This window comes from Temnothorax longispinosus, chromosome 10 (assembly GCF_030848805.1).
Source record: "Temnothorax longispinosus isolate EJ_2023e chromosome 10, Tlon_JGU_v1, whole genome shotgun sequence".
Lineage (NCBI taxonomy): Eukaryota > Metazoa > Arthropoda > Insecta > Hymenoptera > Formicidae > Temnothorax > Temnothorax longispinosus.
The window spans coordinates 11,382,989-11,407,151 of record NC_092367.1 but is presented as its reverse complement, the minus strand read 5'-3'; the positions used below and the strand labels follow the sequence as shown (position 1 = coordinate 11,407,151).

Here is a 24,163-nt window from a genome sequence, read left to right as displayed (position 1 = left end):
CCGTCATATGTCCGTCATCTGCACACCAGTATCAGCTCATCTGGCACTCCTAGTTCTGCTAACGCCTTTCATATCTCTGCCTTTATGATACCGTCGTAAGCTGTTTTGAAGTCCACGAATAGGTGATACGACGGGATATTGCATTCCCACAGCTAGGGTAAGTCTCAGGTTATGCAGTTGGTTTAAAGTTGACCTTCCTTTCCTAAAGCCGTATTGATATTCACCCATTGCCCTCTCGTATATGTCTTCCAGCTTTTTATGTACGATAGACGTGGTTATCTCATATGCTGTATTTAAGAGAGTGATTGCTCTGTAGTTCTGGGATTCTGTTAAATCTCCCTTCTTAGGGATAGGGTTGATCAGGCTTACCATCCAGTCCTCCGGGATTGGGCCTTTCTCCTGCCAGATGAGCTCTACCAGCCGGTGCAGAACTTTGTACGCTGCGTTACCCGCGTTTTTCAACATTTCTTCGGTGATCGTATCTATCCCTGGTGTTTTATAGTCCCTTAAGGACTTCACCGCCTCCTTGACGTCCGTTATTGTTGGGAGATGGGCGTACTCCCGTAATTCAGAGGTGCTATACGCCTGTGTATTGTCCTCTTCGTTCTCCGGTACCGCGAAGGTATCCGTAAAATGTTCCAGGCATCTTTGTATTATTTCTTCCTGACTTGTTGCCAGTTCGCCGGATAAAGTTCTTATGAACTAACATTGCGGTTTAAATTATGTGTTTTAGCGTTTTTAAATTTTTTGTAAAATTTCCTAGGCACCCGGTCCAACCGTTCTTTTTTTATGGATTTCAGTTTTTCTCTCAAGAATGATCTCTTCTTCCTTTTCAGTAGCTTTTTGGCGTTCTTTCTTGTCTTTCTATAGTTGTCTATTGGTATCCTGGTTTCCTTGTTGAGGCATTTTTCCCTAGCTTTATTCTTGGTTCTAATCGCTTCCGCACATTCCCCATCAAACCAATGATTTACGGCTCTTTGGTTTTTCTCCTAGCACCTCCTTGGCTGAATGAAGTACTGCTTTTCTGGTTTTCCCACAAGCGGTTTATGTTTTCAACTGCGGTTTGTGTATTAACTTAGTTCTTATCTTGGCCAATACCAGATAATGGTCTGAATCTACATTGGGTCCTCTTTTGGTTCTCACATCTGTTATATGCGTTGCATATCTCATATCCATCAGGACGTGATCGATTTTGTTTACCGTTTGTCCGTCTGGTGATCCACGTACCCTTGTGAACATTTTTATGTAAGAACCAAGAACCAAGTGCTGGAAATAGTCATTCCTTTTGTCGTTGCAAAATTGATCAGCTCTTGTCATTACTGCTTGTTGTGTCGTATAAACTATGTATTCCAATTGTGGGGTGAAAGATTTTTTCTTTTCCAATCTTGCTGTTGAAATCTTTCAAGATGATTTTTATGTCGAAGCTAGGGGTGCTATCGTATGCTTCCTTGAGCTCGCGATAGAATTCGGTCTTTTCTTCGACGCTCTTGTCCTCCGTTGGAGCGTGTGCCGAGATTATAGTGATGTTATGTGGCACGGCATGCATTCGAATTCTGGGGGTTATTGATTCGAAATCTGTGACTTTGTCGCTCAGTTTATTACTCACAAAGATACCTGTGTCAAACTGGTTTTTTCTGTCTGTACTACCGCTGTAAAACAGAGTACCATCCTTCTTATACAATATTCCTTTACCAGGCCATCTTATCTCCTGCAAAGCGCACAGTTCTATTCTGTACTTGGTCAGTTCTTCTACGACTTCTCGGAATGCAGCTTGTCTGAAGAGGCTCCTAACATGCCATGTCGCAAATCTCATATCGTTATTCTTAGATCGTAGCCGTTTCCGTCTTTAGTTGATCCGTCCCGTCCGAAGCTTCTTCTCTTGTCTGCTAATAGTTAGGTTTTATGAGATAGGGTATTGGCCTATCGTCAACCCCCAACCTGGAGGGCCAGGGACTCTTCTGTTGGAGTTACCATGCCTTAGCCGAGGGATTCCGGTTTTATGACGCCGAACACTCGCCATTACCCATCCCACTAGGGGTAGAATTTGCTAGTTTCATCGACGATTGTCGACTTGGGTGTTGCTTGGTATTTAATAGCAGTTCCTATTCGGCCTAGGTACCGCCACCAAGACTCATTTACTAGCCATTCACCTTCTTCCTATATTCGGGCTTGGGACCGGCACGCCTATATTCTTAACGTTCTAATTTTCTGCATTTTTAACATTCTTCTGTGTTGCTCCTTCGCATCTGCGTATCCTAAATTTATTTGCCAATAAGGTAACCAACATAAACATCCTCATTTTAAGGAGAAATATGTTTTATGTTTTAAAACGATCAAAATATCAATTGTTTTTTTTTGTTTTTCAATTTTTTAAAAGAAGTAAATTGTTTTCTGCATATTTTGAGCTTTATATAAGATGATTCTTGGATGTAATTAAGAAAGTTTCTTAATTATAGAGACGGTATTAAATTTATTTGTATGCTTCCAATATTTTTCCAATTTTATTTTCTAACGTCCACAAAACTTATATCAAAAATAAAAAACTCTACAGTCTATAAGTATAAACTAAATCACATATTATATTTGTAAAATGCTAAGAAAAATGATAAAATATTAATAAGAATAATAATAAGCCCATATAATAACGATAAAAAATTAATAAAGATCAATTTGGAACGAGATACTATGACAGATATAATGAAATAGGAGCAGAGACAATACTTTAGGTTTATTTTATCTTTTGAAGTAACCTTTTTTCTGTAATAATTTTTCGAATTGATAGGAAAAAGAATAGAAAAAGATGATTTGAATACATTGACTCACAAGTGATGAGAAAAAGGAACATAAGAATAGATAGTTTTGCCTAATGATTTCGCAACCGTATTTTTTCCCTTAAAAAACTCAGATCTTTATACGATATAATACTTACTCGATGGTTTGCAATTGTTATATTTTCTCGGTATATTCATATACATATGTATAATATTCATAGCATTGGCAGTGTGTAGTTGCTTCAATATTTATAGTTCTATTGGTGCACTATTCTTGACTCTTGTCCAAGTTTTTTTTAGTTAAGAATTGATCACCAAATTACAAAATATTTCTTCTTTTTGTTGTCTTATTAGATATAAATTAACAAAGTATAGAAGTTTGATAAGGACTGCTATTATGGTTAATTATAATGCTTGCAACTCGTCGCGTCGCGTAAAAGAGTCACGGTGCGTCTCGCTTCGCGTGCACTTGGCGCGAAACACTACCGTGTCTCTTGATTAATATATACATACTAGCATGATACCCGTGCTTCGCTAACACACATTTTACCCTTTTTCACCCCCTTATAGAGGTCGAATTTCTAAAAATCCCTTCTTAGTGAGTGCTTACGCCATGGAAGGAATATACTCCTCGAATTTCATGTTTCTAGGTTTAGAGGCTTGGGCTGGGCGTTGATGAGTCAGCCGTAACATTGAATTATATATATAGATATAGAGTTCATAATTAAAAGTCACGGTCAATTTAAATTACTTTAATTGTTATTCTATACTGGCAAAAAACATTTATTATTCTGTTTATATAGAGTTAATATATAATTAATAATTAAAATAATGTATAAACAAAATTCTACAGTTATACATAATAGATAGATACTAGTGAATTAATTTTCCTGAACTTTCCTGAATTACGGAGTAATTGAGACAATATCTTTATATGAAACTGACGTAATTCACAAAATTGGAAAGAGCTATGTATATAAAAAGTGAAATAGTTTTATATGCTTTTTACATTGTTGCATTTAGATATAATCATGTACAAACACAGTATTTGAATGGTAGTTTATAATTTTCGACGCTCTTTAACATCACATCTTTCGTAATGTTTTATCTTCTTTTTTATTTCAAATCAAAGTTCCAAATAGAGGATTTTGAGGATATTGTTTTACTTGAATTTTATTACATTTATCATGGCTTATTTTAAGTTGGTTTTAATTGTTATTGATATTATTGCATGAAGTTTCTATTACTTTTATTGATATTTTATCAGTTTTAATATTTTATACTTATCATATAATACATCATGCAATGTATCATGCAATGTATTATACAATATGTAGTTTATTTATACTTATAGAGTTTTTAACTATATAAGTATGGACTGTTAGCGATCTGCATAAACTATAGCACGACTGCGAGTCAACATATTCCAACATCTCCAGTACCCAAAAACACGCAAAATTCAAATAGTCGTTAATATACGCGTCTATAAACGCTGTGTTTAGGTCTTTATATTTTTATAATATATAAGCTATAAATATGAACATGTTCATAAAATTGGCATTATAAATAACGAAACAAGCGTCCGACTTCTACATATGCCCACGACCTGCACTACAATGGACTGTAAAGATATTATTTCTTGATGCACCGCGATTTAATTACGGCACTGACCGCGAGTTGATCTCACGGGGATTATGTCAGGATAGGATGGATTGCTGGGAGAGACAATGTAAGATATTTCGTGATGTGAAAAGGTTAATTTATTCCGCCTGAGTCGCAGACGTCTATACTCGATCCAACGTCTGTACAACGACTACCGGTCGTCGTTCACCGACCGCTCTTCTTCCTCACTCTCCGCCAATCAGGACGCTTCTTCCTGCGCGGAGCGCTACGGCGCATACAAGTATCTCAAGCGACCAATCATACTCTCTCAGCCCATACAGGCACGGCGCGAGCGACATTCAACAAATCGGAAACCACGACTCGAAATCTTACAGGACTAACAACTAACCTATAAATATCGGTCGAATAATAAATCTTGGTCGAATAATGCCCTGTCTAGACCAAAGGATGATCCTACTTGTGGCTTATCCTAGTGAGTAGTGTACACTACTCTAAGTCTTGAATGTGGGCAATTGTCTGGTCTTGTAATTTTGTTGAGACGACGAAAATTACCGCACGGTGTCCAGGATCCGTCTGGTTTTATTACCATGTGCAACGAGGAAGCCCATGGACTTGAAGACGGTTCGCAAATATCTTGGTGAAGGCTCTAGGAATACTACTTTTGCTGCTTTTAAGCGAGTAGGTGACAGTCGTCTGGCTCGTTCAGCGATCGGAGGTCCTTGAGTAATTATGGAATGTTGTACGTTGTGCTTGAGTTCTAAAATTGCAGTAGGACGGGTACCACTGTCGAATTCTCGTAGGATTTCCCTGAAGCGATTGTTACAGCTGATTCTTGAAAGGGATGGTGTATGACATGTGGAGATGGTTCCCACGACACGAAGTTGCGTTATTGAATCGATCAATTGATGTCCGCGAAGGTCTACGAGTAACCCAAAATGGCTCAAGAAGTCAGCACCTAATATCGGTTGTTGGACACGCGCTACCACAAATGTCCATTCAAAGTCTATGCAGTGCGAGGTCCAGCTTCAGTCTTTTCTCTCCGTATGTTTGTTATAAGGGTGCCATTAGCTGCATATATTTGGTATATGGTTGGTGTGTATCGTCTGTCTACCAAGTCTCTTGGGAGCACTGAAACATCCGCACCTGTATTGATTAAAAAGTTTAGTTTCTGGTTTCTATCGAAGATTGTGAAACGGTTTTGCGTTGCGCCGGCCTCCTGAACCGTCTCAATGTTCGAGGACTGTCTTAGTTTTCCTGTGCTGTAATGGCGCCTCGTGTCCACGAACATGGGCTTCGACATTTTCTCACGTTTGCTCCGACCCTACTGTGGTAATAACAAATACCGGATCTGTTTGTGGATGTAGGTGTCTGTAAACGCGTTCTAGGATTTCTTCCTCGGCTTTGCGAACGCTGATAGTGCTGCTCACGGTTTATGCTCTTTTTAATTTGGGCAATTTGGAGATTTAAGGAATTGAGTGATTCATGCAATGCAGTAAGCGAATTAGGTTGTGCTTTAGTTGTTGTGGCATCAGTCGTGCCGCTTGGAATAGCTGCACGCTGCACGACTGATCCCACAACAATTGCGGAATCGTAGGTTTCATTACATCTACCGGTTTATCAGTCATTTCTGGTAGCCTATACAGGCTAGGTCGTCTGTATCCGAAATTGCCAGTACCGCGCGAACGGGCTCAAGAAGCTGCTTGAGAAACACTGAGCGCAAGATAACGTCTCCGCACTAGTTTGATGCAAGCGTGCGCAACCGATGAAGATATGCTGTTGGCTTTTTATCTCGCATCTCATTACCGCGTAGTAACCGGCGAAGGCGTGTTTTGTCTCCCTCATCGTACGCGGACATAACACGCTACTTTATAGCGTCATACTTGTTTTCAGCTGGGGGACTTAAGATTAGATCTGAAATACTATGCAGGGCTTCGCCCGATAATTGTGTGGCGACGTACCGGAATTTCATAGTATCCGAAGTTGTGTTATAATTGGCAAAGACGAGATCTACCTGCGCAAACCACAGGCGTGGATCGGCCTGATAAAATGGCGGTAATTCCAAATGACGGGAAACCACTGCAGCAACGCCTGAGCCTTCTGGATTCGCGACGCCGTCGTTCATTGTTGGCTACTGTGTTTGGCGACTGGGCTGGTCGGTGGGCGTAATACCACTCGCAGCGTCGTTCGTATGCATGGGCGATCGTTCAACTGACATTCGCGCTACGTGAGATCCTTATAGACACATCGTTAGCCGTGAGCAAATTTCGCGCGTGACAATCCGGCTTCGTTTCTCTTCTCTCGTACTCTGCTCCAGTTCGCGCTCGTTCCCGATCACATCGGGGTCACCCCGGTCACCACTGTGGTGTATCGGGAAGGTGTAAGGCTTACAACACGTACATTTAAGCTCTTACATAACTTCATTTTGTGAGCTTACAAAGTATAACTTTGGTACGACTGACTATCTGAGAATCTATCTGACTGACAAAGTGAAGCCGCGTACTTGGCGTAAAATTTTTTTTTTAATTGCCTTTCGAAAATGCGAATTTTAAGAAAATAGCTTCTGACTAGGTAAATGCTATCTGCCTGGTCAAATGGTTTTTGCCTGTTTATTTATGTTTAAAAGCTATTTTCCTAGGCAAATAGCATTTGCCTGAACGCTTTTTAGGAAAATGGATATAAAGGCTGCGTTTGGAAACGTCATCGGGGTACACACGGGTATACTCCCTTCTTCTTCTAACTCGCTGAGATAGAAAGAGAAGGGAGTATACTTGTGTGCACTCGGGTGACGTTTCCGAACGCAGCCAAATTGTAGGTTAAGTTCAGCCTTTCAGCATTCAGAATAGAGCCTTTTCCGAATTTTGACATTTTCTTACGGCTCTCTTGGTAAAAACCTTTATTGTGACTCCGACAGTGATAATCAATCGGGGGAGCCCGAAAAATATGTATCCTACCGGATAAAGAGCGATGCTTTCGAAGTTTTGACTGTTCAATTCTGCGGAATAATCAAGCGTCTTAATTCAAGCAGTTAGGCATCACGCTGGGAGTTGTTTAGGAGTTGTTGCGGAGCCCCTCCCCCGCCTATTTGTGTACTGTTTATACACATGTACTATACACATGTACTGTACACATGTGTACTTACTTGAAATACATCAATGCATGTTTCGCTGAGTACCATTTGCCTAACAGTGGTTCAGTCAAATAGTATTTGCCTAGGAAAATAGCAAAAATAAATGGGTGAAAGCTATTTGACCAGGCAGATAGCATTTGCTTAGTCAGAACCTATTTTCCTAAAATAACCATTTGCCTACGACATATATACCGGGTTTACCAAAAGTATGGCAACCCCTAAATATTTCAAAAACTACGCTTTTTAGAAAAAAATGTTGCAGACAAAATTTGTAGGGTTTCAAGTATTGTTAAGTTAAAACGATTATGCAGGATGAACATTTTGAGGATGTGAAGAGCATTAAAACATCTTGCTCCATTTCGACCGCGCAAACTGACACAAAAAAATACGTATGCACTCGATCGTGACCAATGTTGCACTGATGACCCGTAAGGATTCCTCTTAGACGCCAAACCACCATAGAAGCCTACAGTGTTGCCACGTCGGTAGAAAAAATTTTTTCCACGAACTTTTTGATCACACCTCATATGTCAAGGTCATTGAAATCGGTGAGATCGCCCTTAATCTTGACATTTATAAAAAAATCGCACAACAATCAGTAAATACACAAATTAAAGGTAAAGATTCATTATTTCGAATACTGTAAACCGAATTTGTGTATTATTGGTAAAAAATGGCACAAGAATTTGCAAAGTTGGTCTAAAATTTTACGTATAACGGATCTTTTTAAATTTTTGGAGATCTGTCCAAAATGATTCAAAAATCAATAACATCGTTATCTGAAGACTGATCTAAAAAGTAGAGACTTGAAGCTGTAAAATGCTTCTTGAATCGTCTCATTCTGATCACTTTTACCGAAGCTACGCTTATTTGAAATTGGTTTATTTTCCGACCGCGCGAAGGTAATCCTTTAATTTCCGCTGACATTGTACGAGTATTATGTATACGCACACATGTAGATTCTTTATATCTTTATATTATTATATATATATGTATATATATCCTTTCTAAAAAATTTATAATAAAAAAATCCATGGTTATTTAAAAAAAGGCATGTTAAATCGATACTCGCATCTCTCGAAGTTTATTGTTGACTCTTTTTCGCGATGCCGATTGGTTCTCTCGCTGCGCTTAAATTACTTCGTGAGCGGCTGTCATGGCATATTTTGACAGTTGTGTGTATCTGTTGTGTAGCTAAATAGCGCGCGCGTAACGCGCGTTTGTGAAGTTTAGGGTTATAAAAAATTAGTAATATTGATCTCTAAAAGGACTATCTCTAAAAAGTAAAAAGGGACATTTTGAACGTTGTTAATAGTTTTTTTATACATACAGGTATGGCAGAGCCTCTACGATTGGTCACGTGTACTCAGCTATCATTGATAGATCCATTGGAAGTTCACGTGGAGGTACCACCGGTACATGTTGCCGAACCAATTCTTACGCCAATAGGTACAAGCATGTTTCTTTAATAATTTTAGCTCATTTTATTACAATTTGATTAAGCAATGACTATAAAATGCTATTCACGTTTCATATGAAGCTTTCACATATACTTAGTGGTTTTATCATGAAAATTATTGTGACATATATTTTTAAAATGTAGACATTTAAATAACAAATAATATCCTTTGCACATTTATTATATTCTTAAATAGAACGACAGGTCTGATAGAGAATGCAATTTTAAATAAAAAAATTATAATAAACGTAATTATAATTGCTTTTTTATAAAGTTATTATAAAAGCTTACGTATTTATTGTTTTTCTTGAATGTTATATTGACAAATATACAAAGAAAGTTGAATATTACATTGATAAATACAAAAAAGTAATATTTTATCAATGATTTTGACCTTAATCTTGAGATATATATATAAGGTGTCCTAGAACATCTTTGTCAACGCTCGTGGTGAAGTAGACGGGATCAAGATAAACAAAAAAGTCCTGTATCATTTTGCAATATTCGCAATAATTAATGAGTTATTAATTAATACGTCTGAGCGAATTGGCGCATGAGAAGCGGTAGGCCCGAGTCGGCAAGCGCGTGCGTGGGCGAGCGGCGAGTAGAGAGAGGCATGCGGCACGCGCTAACGCGCGTTGAAATCCTACTTACTTCTGCTTACGGCCAACTGTATTATTTTTATCGTCTTCTAGAATACATAAAACTAAAACAATATACTGATTGGTTCTTCAGCTTATGTTTACGTTTTACGTTTATGATTATGGCAATTCGTGTGCGAAAGCCTTTCGTTACGTCAGTACGAACATCGGCTGTCCCATGGAGCGTATTTAATAACCCTCAGCCCCTGTCCATGGGTCGTTTGTGTCCGGTCAAAATTTATTACCTGTAATATCTTGAAACTCAACAGAAGTGGTGCCATTTGTAATAGCTGAAAAAAACTTCAAGTGAAGAGCTTCTTCAGGGAAAAATTTGGTTAGATTTCGCTGGTACAGCCGCGAGTACTGGAGATTATAAATCTCGAACGAACACGAATGACCCATGCACAGGGGGCTACGTGTGCCAAATGCAGTGTCTTAAACCTTGTTATTTTTGTGCAAAAAATTGTTTTTGTGGCTTTTTAAAAAAAGTAACATCAAAAGAAGTTAGATAAGTATTAAAATTAAATATATTAGACAATTAAGACCCATATGTGAGGAACATTGCTTATGTGTATGCTGGGATTGTAATTAATCATAAAATATAAAAATACAAACTTTTATCATATTTTCACTGTTCTTTTATAATATTTTCTATAAATATGCAATTTGAAACAAATATTACATGATTATCTTATTTTTATTCCCTTTTTTCATGAATCTAACGATATCGAAAATACGTATTTTTCAATTGTAAAAAAATACTATTTTTTAATAATACAAGATCGACGTAATTTTTTCCTTAAAGAACAACTTTTTAGCTTCTATTTAAAAAAAAATTTTTTTTTGTTTTACGTCAATTTCAACCAGAGTTATGATTTTTTTTATATTTTTACGTTTTTTTAGCAACTTTTTTGAATTTATTTGTTGAAACAGTTATTTAAAATTTTTTATTGTTCTAAAGTATTGTTTCGTATTCTATAAGGTTCAAAGATACCTACTCTATGAATTTTTTCAGATTTTTTAAACATTTTTAAAGTTATTTAATAAGCTCAGGACACGAACGACCCATGGACAGGAGTTACGTTAGTCGAAAACAAAGGCAAGGGCTGAGGGTTAATAAGCCAATCACAGTGTTGTTTTACAAACTTATTTTCAAAATGGATACTCAAGAAGTCTTGTGAGGGTGAAGTCCCATGGAGCCAGTGTACGGCGCGGCGTACCGGCACATAGCGTAAAGAAACTTGGCTAATCACAGGCTTTACGCTCGTTTTTATTACGCCAGCACAGATGTTATGCTGGTTTTTGAAGCGTTCCGGCGTTTGTGCTACAATGATACACACCTACGTACACGCACATGGAATATTGCTTCATATATGAATGCATGTGTTAAAAAGTCGCGCTGAAAATTTCATCGGCTGTCCGATGGGGCGTATTTACGCCGGTGTAATGATTAATAAACCAATCACAAGACCCCTTGAGTATCTATTTTGAAAATAAGCTTCGTAAATCAACACTGTGATTGCCTTATTAATCATTACGCCGCTTAAATACGCTCCATGGGACAGCTAATGTTTGTGCTAGCGTAACAAAAACGAGCGTAAAGCCTGTGATTAGCCAAGCTTTTTTACACCGTACGTCGTACGCTGGCTTCATGGGACTTCACCCTGATTGACTTATTCTTCATTAGTCCCAGTCTACAATAGGTGTTTTAAACCCTAAGCCCTAAGAAATTGACCAATCACAGTCAGTGATTCTCCTCAAATTTAACTGTGATTGAATAATTTCTTAAAGCTTAAGGCTTAAAACACCTATTGTAGACGGGCACTTACGCCGGTGTAAATACGCCCTATGGGACAACTGATAAAGTTTTCAGCGCGATTTTTTAACACATACATTCATACATGAACCAATATTTCCATATGCATGTGTATTCGCCCGCTTATCATTGTAGCATAAACGCCGGAAAATTTCAAAAACCAGCGTAACATCTGTGCTAGCGTAACAAAAACGAGCGTAAAGCCCATGATTGTCATGCACGTCGGTACGTCGTAAAGAAACTTGGCCAATCACAGGCTTTACGCTCGTCGTATGCTGGCTCCATAGGACTTCACTTTTAGGGCCGGTCTACAATGGGTATCGTAACTGTCGTAAGTCGCGAGTCGTAAAAAATTGACCAATTACAGTCGAATTTGAGGAGAATTTTATCAAATAGTCAATTTCTTACGACTCACGACTTATAACCCGGGAAAAAAATTAGATCTGTTAAGATATAACTAGATCTGGTTTATCAGATCTGGCCAGATATAATTTGATCTGCAAATTGTCTCTATCTGGTCAGATCTGAAAAGATATAACCAAATATCTGACCAGATATAATTTGATCTGCCGGTTACAATTATTTACCGAATGTATCCAGATCTGCTCAGATATAATTAAAAATTATGAAGGGATGTAAAATGTTATAAAACCATAAATATATCAATTTAATTAGGTATTGTGTGCTACTTTATTATAAGCGTGCGATACAACTGATGATACAAGTTGTACCGTACACTTGATTTATATACTATTCTTATACTATCATTTGTCATATTTTAAATACGAAAAACGGATCTCATCGAATACCATCTATCGGATGATCCGACATTTGCACAGGGTATAACAAAAAGGTCGGGACACTGAATTATCTCAAGATGACATTTTTGGAAGAAATGTTTTATACAAAAGTTTTAGGGTATAAAGTTATCCATTATGTGGTGATATTGATTTGACCTTGAACGATCTTGAGAAAGTCACATTAAAGTCATATTCCCATACAGCACAAAAAGTTGAAAAAACGTTCCTGAGACGTTGCAATGTTCAATGTTGAAGTATAAATATCTTTTTAACGTTGAATCTATGTTGATTCTTCTACATTGATTCTTTATGTTGCTACAATATTGAAACAACATTGAACAAATTATTCATCTTTTGAAATTTAAATAAAATTATTGAAAAGAAATTATATATGTATATAATTTTATATGCAGGTAACATATATATATGTTAATAGTTATTTTAAATAAAAAATATCTTTTTTAATATTTTATGAAATCTACATCGTACGTAAATTGAATAAATCGCCGCGTTTAGAAGAACGTTTATTTTGCAACTGTTGAAATTTTCTGAACTGAGATTGGATTTTATTCTTTTAGATCTAGAGGAATAATCCAATCTGAGCTCCGAAAATTTCCAACAATTGTAAAAAAGACACGTTCTGCTAAACGCGGCTAATGTTAATCAGCATTTAACAATTTAATTGTTGTTACATTGTTTTTAATATTTGCCAGTTAAGGATCGGCAGGAGACATGGTGGAGACCTCTGTCGGGTTGGCTTAGCTGCGACTTGCTGCGAGTATATATATAAGAGTATATAAAAAAAAAATTCACGAATCTATGTAATTTATTTTATGAGAAATCTTGTTATTACGAATTACGAATTCGTAACAAGATTTCTCATAAAATAAGTTACATAGATTTGTGAATTTTTTTTATATACTCTTTATATAATAATGCAGTCAGCTATAAAGCCCAATTTTGCATTTTTGCTCTTAAAAATTTATAATAAATAAAATACGGACTCGCAGCGAGTGCCGACCCTTGACATATCATTACAAGATTTTTTTACACTCTAAAGATATGTACATACATACATATAAATATAAGCAAGAAGGAAGCGTCAGAGTCAGAGAATCACTACTAGCCCGTTTGATAATCAAAGTCAAGCAACGTAGGTGCGGATTACTACTTGGTTGGATGACCGGCTAGAGAGTGGATTTTTTCGGGCTCGCGGCTGTACACATGGCATATATCTACCCGCAATATTTATTCGTTAAAATTTGATGTATCTGATAAATGGCAACGTATTAGCATTACTTTTACTGCTATATGGGAACGTTTTTTTAAATGTTGAATTGCAATGTCTTGTAGACGTCTATACAAGACATTGCAATTCAGCGGACATTAGACGTTTGTGCAATGTCTTTTCAACATTCAATCTACATTTTGCAACGTTGATACAATATTGTAAATGTTGAAATTCAATGTTTTTAAGATGTTGATTCAACGTTAGTGTGCTGTATGGGATTGAGTTCTTTAAACGGGGATCCCTATTTTTCATGTCATATTCTTGTAACCCTTGTCGAGACGTTTTCAAAACACTAAGATAAAGCACCCTTTCGTTAAGAATTTCCTGAAATATTTTAAATTTTGTCATGACATTTTTAATATAAAATATGAGATCTCATAAAGTATTCACTTTTCGATAACTTTATACGTAGAATAATGAATGGAATTGAATAATAATATTAATTTATATTAATCTTTACATTAGCAATTTTGCAAAATTGAATTTGCGTCTACAAAATGCAATCAAATTTTTTAAAATAATTTTTTTTTTTTTTTTTTTTACAACAATAGATTCCCGACCTTTTTGTTACACCCTGTATAACAAGTAAATAATTCTTATTAATTGAAGTAAAAAATGTAGTCTCTAATAATTCTTATTCGAGTTGGTAATTATTTATGCTTGTCTCCAAATAACTTCAACAAAATTTTTAATGTAATCTAATTATTAAGGCTCCTGGTCCCTAAGCTAAGAACTCTGCGTTGACGGTGGCGCCGTACCGTCGCGGCAGAAATAAGAACTCTCTCCTCTCACTCTCTCCAATGGAGAATTCTGTCTTGTGACATGTTGACAACCTATTTTGCGTTGCGTTAAATTTCTTTATTATTCGCTCTGTACTTGTGCTATAACGTTTAACGTATTCGTGAAACTCGTAAAATTGACCGTATGGTAAGATTTGCAAGAAATACATATGCGGAAGGAGTCTCCACTCCTTTCGATAGTCGAAAACGGTTTGTTTTTCCGTATGTTTAGGCTTCGTTTTATGGCTGTTTGTTTATTGTCGAGGGAAAAGGATAGTATCCGGTCAATTTTAGAAGTGTGCTGAAACGATCTATAGTGGTTTTTTATTGAAATGTCTTTTTATTTTGGAAAATACCGTAATATAAAATAGGGTAATTTCTCGCCTCGATAGCAAGAAATTCAATATGGCTGCGGTGACTACCCAGGAGCCTTAAATAATAATCAAATTGATAATTTTTTCACTTTTGTTTATCCACCATCTGTAAGCTTACAATATACGAAATAACTTATATTTCTGTGATTGTCTTTTGTATTTTAGATATAAGGCGAATTGATGAAAACACTTTTATAACAAATAACTAACATTTTTTTGTTTATAAAAAATACTTGTTTTTTGCAAATTATATCTTTATCATATAAATTATTTTTATATAATTATATCGAAGATATTTAATTGAATATCTTTAATTTGTTACGTATAAATAAATTTATATTTATATATTTAAATATCACATTAGACGAATATCTATCATCGAACATTTAATTTATTATAGTTAAACATGGCTACATATCGTCTTACCTAAACAGTTTTTGATCAAACACAACCTCAGTTCGACTTATATCTGGACAGATATGGTCAGATGTAATGTATTTAAATTGGATCGCATTCGAGTATAAATATGGTTATATCTAAACAGATACAGTCAGATCTGGACTGTTTCGATGAAATTCAATCACAGATATGGTTCGATCTGACCAGATATGGTCTGAACCGTCAAAGATCAGATTACACTCCATATATTGACTACTATTGGAAATATAATCAGGGACGACTTGAAATGTGGTGAGATGGGTAGGGTACACAACAATCTTGATCTTTATACACTCTGAATACTGTCTTTATTATATATAAGTATGTCACACTCTGTAACTTAAACCGTAACTAACACGTCTGAACACGACGGTGATCAAGGCTCTTGAGTGTTCACACAACGACCGAACGACCGCACGTACGCGTGGCGCCCCGAGGCGCGCGCCACACCGGAGCTGCCCTCTCGAAGGGCGGGAGCACATCGCTCGTTCAAAGCTCAGCTCCTCATACTCCCTCCCTTTGTGCGAGCGATCCGTGGTCTTCCTCTTATCCTCTAATTTTCTTCTTTATCTGAAACATACCAAGAATTAGTTCTCGAGTAAAATTAATCTCTAATTTTGTTCAAACTCTAAATTCATTATCTTATCTCTTAGATATGCAAATGCTTCTAAAGGTAAAGGTTTTGTCATAATGTCTGCCAAGTTCTTTTTGGTCTCAATCCATTCGACTTTCACCTTCCCTTGATCAACACACTGCTTGATAAAATCTCCATGAGTGTCAGCCATATGTTTTCTGTTTCCAGTTTCTTCTCTCTCTTCTAAGTTTTTCTTTATTTCTTCTAAGTTGTCATCAAACATTTTAAGTTTGTGACTTCCATCCTTCTTAGTGCAGTTTCCTGCTGCTCTATTATCACACCAGATTGTTGCAGGCAAGAATGTTCTTCCAACAACATACCTGAGCGACTTGTCTAATGAAATTACTTCTTGACAGGCCTCACTCATTGCCAGATACTCTGCTTGACAGGTAGAGAGCGCAACATATGTCTGTTTATGACTTCTCCATGCTATCACATCTCCAAATAATTTGATTATATATCCTCCAGTGGATGTAGAATCAATGCAATCTCTGAAACTAGCGTCTGTTAGCGACTCTAACTCATCTGTTTTACCTTTAAATATCAATCCTCTATTTGCAGTTCCTCTAAGATATCTGAAGACTCTTTTTACATCTTGCCAGTCTTCTTCCGTGGGCTCTAATTGTCTTCTTGCTAAATAGTTTACTGCAAAGGCTATATCAGGTCGTGTAGCATTTGCCAGATACATTAAGCTTCCTATAGCTTCTCTATGAGGTACTCTTTTAGTTTCTTCTCTAATACTCTTTTCTTCTAATTTACTCTTTCTATTTTTATTGCTCACTTTTCTGGTGACCATAGGAGTGTTCTGAGGCTTGCATTCATTCATATGAAACTTTTCTAATATGCTCTCAGTATATCGCGTCTGATGAATATACATACAACTTTCTTCTTTGTTTCGCTCTATTGTTATTCCCAGAAAGTTCTTTGGTTCCCCAAGATTCTTCGTCTCAAATGTTTCACTCAACTTCTTTTTGATTTCTTCTAATTTCTTCTGATCATTACTTGCAACCAACATATCATCTACATAAAGTAATATGATCACTATTTTGCCTTTCTTCCTCCACGTGAACAGGCATGGCTCATGTAGGTCGTTCTCTAATCCAAGTTTCTTAGCCTCTTCTGAAAATCTCTTATTCCATCTTTTCGGACTTATCTTCAATCCGTATAAAGCTCTATTCAATTTACACACCTTAGTCTTCTTGGTGTTTTTATCCACTTCTACTTCCTCTGGAATTTCCATATATATTTCATCTTTTTCTTTCAGAACTCCATTTAAAAACGCAGTCTTAACATCTAGCTGACTAGCGTATAAATTATACTTATTTATTATTGCTAATATAGATCTAACCAGTGACAGTCTTGAAACCGGTGCATATGTCTCTTTTAGATCATACACATTTTTACTATATAACGGCTCTGTAATTAATCAACCAAAAAAACTCGACAAAGGCAATAAGAGCCCAGCGTGATGTTTGACCGCTAAATTTAATTCAATTTCGAATACAATAACGACGAACGTTTCGACCCTTTTTTGGGGTCCTCCTCAGCGCAATGATTAACAAAATTTTACATAAGTATGGTAAGAAACAACCTTAACGCCGCAAACATCAAGTCAAAACGATAATTAGGGCGGATGTGCACTCCGACACGTTCCAAAGCATCGTCGTGTAATTTCCTGGTTGAAGTGCCAGAAAATTTGAACTGCAGAATGTCGTTTGTCATTGTGTAGCGATACCTGTGGACATCCGGAGTACCATCCACTCACAAAAAAATGCAAGAGTTAACAAAAAGAAAAAGATCAAAAGCAACTCACAGATTCAAAGTCAACAATAAAGTCAGGTCGCAATGCTCGTCAGTCGATTATAAAACTTATTGTTTTATGATGAGCGGTGAAGTGGATGTGTCTTACAAACCGTTTCAACTGACAGTGACACGCACGATTCGACAATGTTATCAACTATACATACGGCGAGAGGTCAAGTTACAAATACCAATAATATAATGTCAAATTCTCGCAAGTCCCTACGATAACATTACGTCACTTTACAAATACCAACAGTGTAATGTCAAATCTTCGCAAGTCCTTCGATAACATTAACATATGTTTCCGGTAAATTTTCCGTATCCGTCTGCAAATTAAGGCCATCTTTTTGTCTTTTGATGTAAATCATTTCGGAAATCAAGCGTTTGCTTAGCGACGGTTCTTGGTCTAATATTTTAACGTCATTCCACTTAAACTCATGATTATGTTCTAATCTGTGATCCGTTATGACTGAATGTCCCGTACAATTCCTTCTAATATGCGAATCATGTTCCTTGATCCTCGTTAATAATTGTCTCCCCGTCTGACCAACATAAGACGCCTCACAATCCCCACAGTCAATCTTATACACAACTTTCCTATGTGATGTACTCGGGAGAGTATCTTTGTGTACCCTGATATATCTATTCAGTTTATTTAAACTGAAGTACGAGAGCTTTACATTTAGATCTTTAGTTAAATTCTTATATTTTTCAGTCAACTGAGGGACATAGGGTATCGTGAAATAAGGAACCTTATCTATCGAGTTCTCGTCGTCAGTATTGCAGCTATTAGAAAAAAGAAATTTCAATCGTTCCTGCATTACCTTAAAAATAAATTCTAACGGGTAGCAATTTTGTAACAAAATATGAATCACTAATTTAAGGTTTTTTTCGTGAAATTTAGGATGCGACAGCTTGAATACTCGATCTATTAAACAAATGACTGTTCCTTTCTTCTGGCAATGGGGATGCTGGGACAAAAAATTTAGATATCTCCCGGAGAAGGTAGATTTGTGGAACCAATCGAATTGCAAACGATTTTCAGTCCGGATCATCGTTATCTCTAAAAAATTCAACCTGCCATCCACACCGACCTCCATGGTAAATTGCAATCTCGGGTGAAAAGAATTGAATACCTCTAAAGTGTGAGTGCATTCAGTAGAAGGTATTGCCATTGCAATATCATCCACATATCTCTCATAGAAAGGTGGAGTGAAACTCAACAACTCAAGTGCCCTTTCCTCAAGATCCTGCATCACTATGTCCGCCCCTATGGGAGACAACGGGGAGCCCATGGGTGATCCGAAAGTCTGTTGGTATATTACGCCATTAAACATAAAAAAGGTTGATTCTAATACCATTCTGACAGCCAGAAGAAACTCCGATTCCGGGATCTTGCAATTGTCGGCAATGTATTTCCATCTCGATGAAATACTGTCGATAACCCTTTCAATAGGAACATTAGTAAAAAGGGAAACCACATCAAGTGATACAAGTGTGTGATCCTCCATGATATGAACGTTGGAAAGTTCTTTAACTAATTCTACACTGTTCGCAATGTGACTCTTTCCTTTTGGGAAGCTACTGTACATAATCTTGTGGAGAAATGAAGCTAAATTGTATAAAGGACTATCTATTGACGAAACAATTATTCTGAAAGGACAATTCTTTTTATGTATCTTGGGTAGTCCGTATGCTCTCGGTAATGTCCCATCACTACAGTACAGAAATCTATAAAGTGACTCTGATATGAAATCTGATTTCTTCCATCTCGTTAAAAGTTCCCGAGCCCGCGTTGTTAATTTTCTAGTGGGATCTTTAGTAACTACTTTGTATGTTTCTTTGTCACCCAGTAATTCCTCCATCTTGGTTATGTATTTATCCCTATCGAGTGCTACCGTTACGTTTCCTTTATCCGCCCTTGTTAACACCAAGTTGGGATTGTCTTCTAAAAAATTCTTAGTGACAATGGACAGATTTTTCATCATATTGTTATGTGCGCTTTTTTGTATAGTGTAATTCTGGAGGCTGTTTGCTACATTTGAAAACCGGTTTCTGAGTGTGGCGTGTGTTCTAACGGGAAATTTTTTTACATTATTTTCAATATTTTTAATGAATTCTATAGTTACTTTTTCTTTATTCACCCCGGGAAGGCTAAAATTTTCTCCCAGCTGTAACAAGCCTTGAATATTCTCAGGTATGACTGTGGATGACAGGTTGACAAACCATTTTTCATTAAGCTGCGTTAATGTAGGTTTAACCGCGGAGAAGGTTCCGGATCTACATTGACTATGATTTCTTGGTTGGATACGTCACGCGGAGAATCAAACGAATATTTAAAATCTTTAGAGATCTGCTCATCAGACGAGATATTGCAAAAATATTTTATGGGTCTAATGTCTTTCAGTTGGTTAGTATATTTAAAATATAAATGGTCAAATTCTTATTCATCCTGCCTTGTAAACTCCCGAAGAAGGAATGTAATGAACATTCTTGTCTTTTAAAAAAAGAATTGCAGACGGATGCCGGAATACAGCGATACATAGCTCCAGAAATTTTATAAATTTGTATACGTGCAAACCGAGAATGACAATAGGTGTCCCAAGTTCTATTTGTAATATTTGTTTGAAAAATCGTAATGTTATCGTAGGGACTTGCGAGAATTTGACATTATATTATTGGTATTTGTAACTTGACCTCTCGCCGTATGTATAGTTGATAACATTGTCGAATCGTGCGTGTCACTGTCAGTTGAAACGGTTTGTAAGACACATCCACTTCACCGCTCATCATAAAACAATAAGTTTTATAATCGACTGACGAGCATTGCGACCTGACTTTATTGTTGACTTTGAATCTGTGAGTTGCTTTTGATCTTTTTCTTTTTGTTAACTCTTGCATTTTTTGTGAGTGGATGGTACTCCGGATGTCCACAGGTATCGCTACACAATGACAAACGACATTCTGCAGTTCAAATTTTCTGGCACTTCAACCAGGAAATTACACGACGATGCTTTGGAACGTGTCGGAGTGCACATCCGCCCTAATTATCGTTTTGACTTGATGTTTGCGGCGTTAAGGTTGTTTCTTACCATACTTATGTAAAATTTTGTTAATCATTGCGCTGAGGAGGACCCCAAAAAGGGTCGAAACGTTCGTCGTTATTGTATTCGAAATTGAATTAAATTTAGCGGTCAAACATCACGCTGGGCTCTTATTGCCTTTGTCGAGTTTTTGGTTGATTAATTACAGAGCCGTTATATAGTAATTTAATTACGCAGGCTGAAAAATGCGGTACTTTTCTTCGTCTTTTTTTCAGAATTTGAAATATTGTTATGGCCTTCATGCCGTTTATTTATGCAAACAATGGATCAAACATCAAAAGATCCTTATAAAATGCGATGTAAGAGTTGAATTTTACGGAAATGTATGAAACATAATATATACCTCCCCATATAGGGAATATTTTATGAATTTCGAAAACACTTGTTTAATTACAGATCAATAGGGAAATTTAAGCATTGCAGATTACGATTTTTCAAACAAATATTACAAATAGAACTTAGAGACACCTATTGTCATTCTCGGTTTGCACGTATACAAATTTATAAAATTTCTGGAGCTATGTATCGCTGTATTCCGGCATCCGTCTGCAATTCTTTTTTAAAAGACAAGAATGTTCATTACATTCCTTCTTCGGGAGTTTACAAGGCAGGATGAATAAGAAATTTGACCATTTATATTTTAAATATACTAACCAACTGAAAGACATTAGACCCATAAAATATTTTTGCAATATCTCGTCTGATGAGCAGATCTCTAACAATAAGATTTTAAATATTCGTTTGATTCTCCGCGTGACGTATCCAACCAAGAAATCATAGTCAATGTAGATCCGGAACCATTCTCCGCGGTTAAACCTACATTAACGCAGCTTAATGAAAAATGGTTTGTCAACCTGTCATCCACAGTCATACCTGAGAATATTCAAGGCTTGTTACAGCTGGGAGAAAATTTTAGCCTTCCCGGGGTGAATAAAGAAAAAGTAACTATAGAATTCATTAAAAATATTGAAAATAATGTAAAAAAATTTCCCGTTAGAACACACGCCACACTCAGAAACCGGTTTTCAATGTAGCAAACAGCCTCCAGAATTACACTATACAAAAAAGCGCACATAACAATATGATGAAAAAATCTGTCCATTGTCACTAAGAATTTTTTAGAAGACAATCCCAACTTGGTGTTAACAAGGGCGGATAAAGGAAACGTAACGGTAGCACTCGATAGGGATAAATACATAACCAAGATGGAGGAATTACTGGGTGACAAAGAAACATACAAAGTAGTTACTAAAGATCCCACTAGAAAATTAACAACGCGGGCTCGGGAACTTTTAACGAGATGGAAGAAATCAGATTTCATATCAGAGTCACTTTATAGATTTCTGTACTGTAGTGATGGGACATTACCGAGAGCATACGGACTACCCAAGATACATAAAAAGAATTGTCCTTTCAGAATAATTGTTTCGTCAATAGATAGTCCTTTATACAATTTAGCTTCATTTCTCCACAAGATTATGTACAGTAGCTTCCCAAAAGGAAAGAGTCACATTGCGAACAGTGTAGAATTAGTTAAAGAACTTTCCAACGTTCATATCATGGAGGATCACACACTTGTATCACTTGATGTGGTTTCCCTTTTTACTAATGTTCCTATTGAAAGGGTTATCGACAGTATTTCATCGAGATGGAAATACATTGCCGACAATTGCAAGATCCCGGAATCGGAGTTTCTTCTGGCTGTCAGAATGGTATTAGAATCAACCTTTTTTATGTTTAATGGCGTAATATACCAACAGACTTTCGGATCACCCATGGGCTCCCCGTTGTCTCCCATAGGGCGGACATAGTGATGCAGGATCTTGAGGAAAGGGCACTTGAGTTGTTGAGTTTCACTCCACCTTTCTATGAGAGATATGTGGATGATATTGCAATGGCAATACCTTCTACTGAATGCACTCACACTTTAGAGGTATTCAATTCTTTTCACCCGAGATTGCAATTTACCATGGAGGTCGGTGTGGATGGCAGGTTGAATTTTTTAGAGATAACGATGATCCGGACTGAAAATCGTTTGCAATTCGATTGGTTCCACAAATCTACCTTCTCCGGGAGATATCTAAATTTTTTGTCCCAGCATCCCCATTGCCAGAAGAAAGGAACAGTCATTTGTTTAATAGATCGAGTATTCAAGCTGTCGCATCCTAAATTTCACGAAAAAAAACCTTAAATTAGTGATTCATATTTTGTTACAAAATTGCTACCCGTTAGAATTTATTTTTAAGGTAATGCAGGAACGATTGAAATTTCTTTTTTCTAATAGCTGCAATACTGACGACGAGAACTCGATAGATAAGGTTCCTTATTTCACGATACCCTATGTCCCTCAGTTGACTGAAAAATATAAGAATTTAACTAAAGATCTAAATGTAAAGCTCTCGTACTTCAGTTTAAATAAACTGAATAGATATATCAGGGTACACAAAGATACTCTCCCGAGTACATCACATAGGAAAGTTGTGTATAAGATTGACTGTGGGGATTGTGAGGCGTCTTATGTTGGTCAGACGGGGAGACAATTATTAACGAGGATCAAGGAACATGATTCGCATATTAGAAGGAATTGTACGGGACATTCAGTCATAACGGATCACAGATTAGAACATAATCATGAGTTTAAGTGGAATGACGTTAAAATATTAGACCAAGAACCGTCGCTAAGCAAACGCTTGATTTCCGAAATGATTTACATCAAAAGACAAAAAGATGGCCTTAATTTGCAGACGGATACGGAAAATTTACCGGAAACATATGTTAATGTTATCGAAGGACTTGCGAAGATTTGACATTACACTGTTGGTATTTGTAAAGTGACGTAAATGTTATCGTAGGGACTTGCGAGAATTTGACATTATATTATTGGTATTTGTAACTTGACCTCTCGCCGTATGTATAGTTGATAACATTGTCGAATCGTGCGTGTCACTGTCAGTTGAAACGGTTTGTAAGACACATCCACTTCACCGCTCATCATAAAACAATAAGTTTTATAATCGACTGACGAGCATTGCGACCTGACTTTATTGTTGACTTTGAATCTGTGAGTTGCTTTTGATCTTTTTCTTTTTGTTAACTCTTGCATTTTTTGTGAGTGGATGGTACTCCGGATGTCCACAGGTATCGCTACACAATGACAAACGACATTCTGCAGTTCAAATTTTCTGGCACTTCAACCAGGAAATTACACGACGATGCTTTGGAACGTGTCGGAGTGCACATCCGCCCTAATTATCGTTTTGACTTGATGTTTGCGGCGTTAAGGTTGTTTCTTACCATACTTATGTAAAATTTTGTTAATCATTGCGCTGAGGAGGACCCCAAAAAAGGGTCGAAACGTTCGTCGTTATTGTATTCGAAATTGAATTAAATTTAGCGGTCAAACATCACGCTGGGCTCTTATTGCCTTTGTCGAGTTTTTTGGTGATACACATTTTTGTCTTTACATCCTCTTATCACCAGTCTCGCTTTATATCTGGTTGATC

General features: G+C 36.7%; 2 protein-coding genes and 1 pseudogene across 9 annotated transcripts in view; 2 read left to right on the top strand and 1 right to left on the bottom strand.

Annotated features, from left to right (window-relative positions):
* Positions 1-24,163, top strand: part of Rhogef2 (Rho guanine nucleotide exchange factor 2) — a 250,749-nt gene that overhangs the window by 160,963 nt on the left and 65,623 nt on the right. For 7 of the 8 annotated variants that reach the window (XM_071791544.1, XM_071791539.1, XM_071791545.1 and 4 more), the window contains one exon: positions 8,854-8,970. In XM_071791544.1, coding sequence (XP_071647645.1) covers positions 8,854-8,970 — 117 coding nt within the window. Of the gene's footprint in view, positions 1-8,836; positions 8,971-24,163 lie in introns of all 8 variants that reach the window. The other variant, XR_011734124.1, reaches the window with a different exon arrangement.
* LOC139820932 (uncharacterized) lies at positions 17,796-20,136 on the bottom strand. Its single transcript, XM_071791557.1, has one exon. The coding sequence runs from the start codon at positions 19,542-19,544 to the stop codon at positions 17,820-17,822; it is 1,725 nt and encodes a 574-aa protein (XP_071647658.1). The 5' UTR covers positions 19,545-20,136; the 3' UTR covers positions 17,796-17,819.
* On the top strand, positions 21,732-24,097 carry LOC139820935 (uncharacterized; annotated as a pseudogene).

Bases quoted from the DNA above. Each gene is read 5' to 3' on its own strand.
- LOC139820932 (XM_071791557.1), bottom strand. From the start codon at position 19,544: ATGATGAAAAATCTGTCCATTGTCACTAAGAATTTTTTAGAAGACAAT.